This window comes from Sycon ciliatum, chromosome 6 (assembly GCF_964019385.1).
Source record: "Sycon ciliatum chromosome 6, ocSycCili1.1, whole genome shotgun sequence".
NCBI classification, from domain to species: Eukaryota; Metazoa; Porifera; class Calcarea; order Leucosolenida; family Sycettidae; genus Sycon; species Sycon ciliatum.
This window is the reverse complement of record NC_088648.1, coordinates 13,086,870-13,089,369: the sequence shown is the minus strand read 5'-3', so window position 1 is coordinate 13,089,369 and position 2,500 is coordinate 13,086,870. Positions and strand designations below refer to the sequence as shown.

At 45.7% G+C, this 2,500-nt stretch overlaps 1 protein-coding gene across 1 annotated transcript in view; it reads right to left on the bottom strand.

Annotated features, from left to right (window-relative positions):
• Positions 1–2,500, bottom strand: part of LOC135819403 (integrin beta-1-like) — a 53,236-nt gene that overhangs the window by 20,929 nt on the left and 29,807 nt on the right. The window contains exons 12-13 of the mRNA XM_065332604.1: positions 1,702–1,797; positions 390–485 (exon numbers count right to left, since the gene is read on the bottom strand). Coding sequence (XP_065188676.1) covers positions 390–485; positions 1,702–1,797 — 192 coding nt within the window. The remainder of the gene's footprint in view (positions 1–389; positions 486–1,701; positions 1,798–2,500) is intronic.

Here is a 2,500-nt window from a genome sequence, read left to right as displayed (position 1 = left end):
GCGATGATAGCGAACAGCTATGTTAGACATAGCAACTTGGGCTGGGATTACACCATTCAACAGCCACACATACCATTCTTTCACCGTCTTCTCCTTCCTGCTCATCCCTCTTCTGCGTTTTGATAAGTTCTTCTTTTATGCTTATCACTTAGCACAATGACCAATCAGCTACCTGAAGTTTGTGGTGTTCTGCGACATGCAGAAACGCTGATCAAACCCGTGTCCAATGATTATTCTAGTATGGGTGCAAGAACACAACCACCAGATGCTCATTTCCTGAAACTGGGCAGATGTAAACAAAGCATTGTTTGTGTTTGAAACCTGCTGCGCCTTATGTCAGTTTCCAAGTGGTCGAGGTAAACGCCAAAGCATGAACAAGGTCATCTTACCAATAACTCAGTTTCCAGAATCTCCAGAACATTGTCTGATGATTTGGACAGCTTGGCGAGCTTAGCTCCTGCTGATTGCATTTCATTGACAACCGACTGCGCAAAAGGTGTTAGAGTGACAGGAAAAAAACAACAACGAAAAAGGGGTGTGTGAGCATGCCATGAGGGGTGTGTGAGCATGCCATGAGGGGTGTGCGAGCATGCCATTAGGGGTGTGTGAGCATGCAATGAGGGATGTGTGAGCATGCCATGAGGGGTGTGTGAGCATGCCATGAGGGGTGTGTGAGCATGCCATTAGGGGTGTGTGAGAGTGTTGTTGTTGTTTTCTTTATTTGAATTCGCTAAAACCAAACGGACAGAACTGTCCAGTGACAAGGGAGCGAATGATGAGCGTCATAATCACTATGCATCAAAACATCTCAGGACAAAATGAGACAGACTATATTAAGGGAGGGTCTGCACAACACTTGTACATAAAGGGGAGTACGAGAACAAAGGCGCGGCAGAAGTCGAAGCAAGAAAGCAATCAACGCCAGAGATATTTTTGTCCACCAAAAACAGAGAGAGTGCCATGAGGGGTGTGAGAGCATGCCATGTGGGGTGCGTGAGCACGCCATGAGGGGTGTGTGAGCACGCCATGAGGGGTGTGTGAGCATGCCATGAGGGGTGTCTGAGCATGCCGTGAGGGGTGTGTGAGCATGCCATGAGGGGTGTGTGAGCATGCCATGAGGGGTGTGTGAGCATGCCATGAGGGGTGTGTGAGCATGCCATGAGGGGTGTGTGAGCATGCCATGAGGGGTGTGTGAGCATGCCATGAGGGGTGTGTGAGCATGCCATGAGGGGTGTGTGAGCATGCCATGCATTACACCGACAACAACACACACGTGGATTCACAGGAAGCGTGAGTTTCGAATTTGAAGTCTAAAGAATCTGTTGAACGGTCGCTGCTCGGATGATGACTACACCATGATATAGCTGTAGAGCTCCGCTTGCCCTAAGCGAGGAGGGTTCCTGGTTCGAGTCCTGGTGGTGTGTGACAGTCAGTTACTTCTTCATGAGAGGTAGTGAGAGAAAGAAAGACACTTACAGATAGATATACGTATGGACTTGCAGACAAACAGAAAAACGGACAAAGAAAGAAGAAAAAAGGGATGGGGGAAAAACAAATGAACGGAATAGCAGGAGAATGAACACAGACGGATTGACAGAGGCAGAAACAAAGAGAAAGGGTGAAAAGGAGATAAACAGTCATCCTTCAAAAGGATTCAAGTGGAACAAATTCAAAATTAGGCGCCGTGATCTTTTAGCTTACAGAAAACCAGGGTTTTTGCGAGTCCACCGTCATGAATATGGGCAGTATGTTTTCCCTTTCCAGGACGTAGCGCATGTACGCTATAGACGGGTAGTCCTGTACAGTGTGTGCACATGACAGATCACAAGACAGCAGCAGAGGGTGAGAATGGAAACACAGTGTACTACACAGCACAGTGTCAAGTTAATGAAAAATGAAAAACGCTTCCATTGCCGAAACAGAGAAAAATATTATATCGGCTCGGCATTGTGGATCAATGTACTAACTTGCCATGCTGAAGATATCTACGTTTACTCTAAAAACATTTGGCGATTAAAGTTCTTAAATGGAAACAAGGAAAACGGCGGGGCATAAGTTATGCGTTAGAGTCCGCCAACTAACCAGATTTTGAACACTCAGACGTACACAAGGTAGCTCTAACCGCATAACTTGTGCCCCGCCGTTTTCCTTGCTTCCATTTAATATTTTCCTTGGCTCACTATCTGAAGACTGACTAAATTTCTATGCAAAATAAATATTCCTTATGCCTAGGCTAGTGATGGGATTGAGGAAGTTTTCCCTTGAAATAACAGCATGGAGAAAATGTGTACATCTGCTTCTCGTTTTCTATTTCTCATTTACCGACAGGTGCATTAACCCCATGGGGTCTCACTCATGGACTACAAGCGAGCTGTTTTTATTTATTATTATAGTCATTACTACCCATTCACCAATAGCAAATCAAAGACCAATGAATCTTGCAATTCTCTCTCTCTCTCTCTCTCTCTCTCTCTCTCTCTCTCGTTGCTGCTGATCGTGA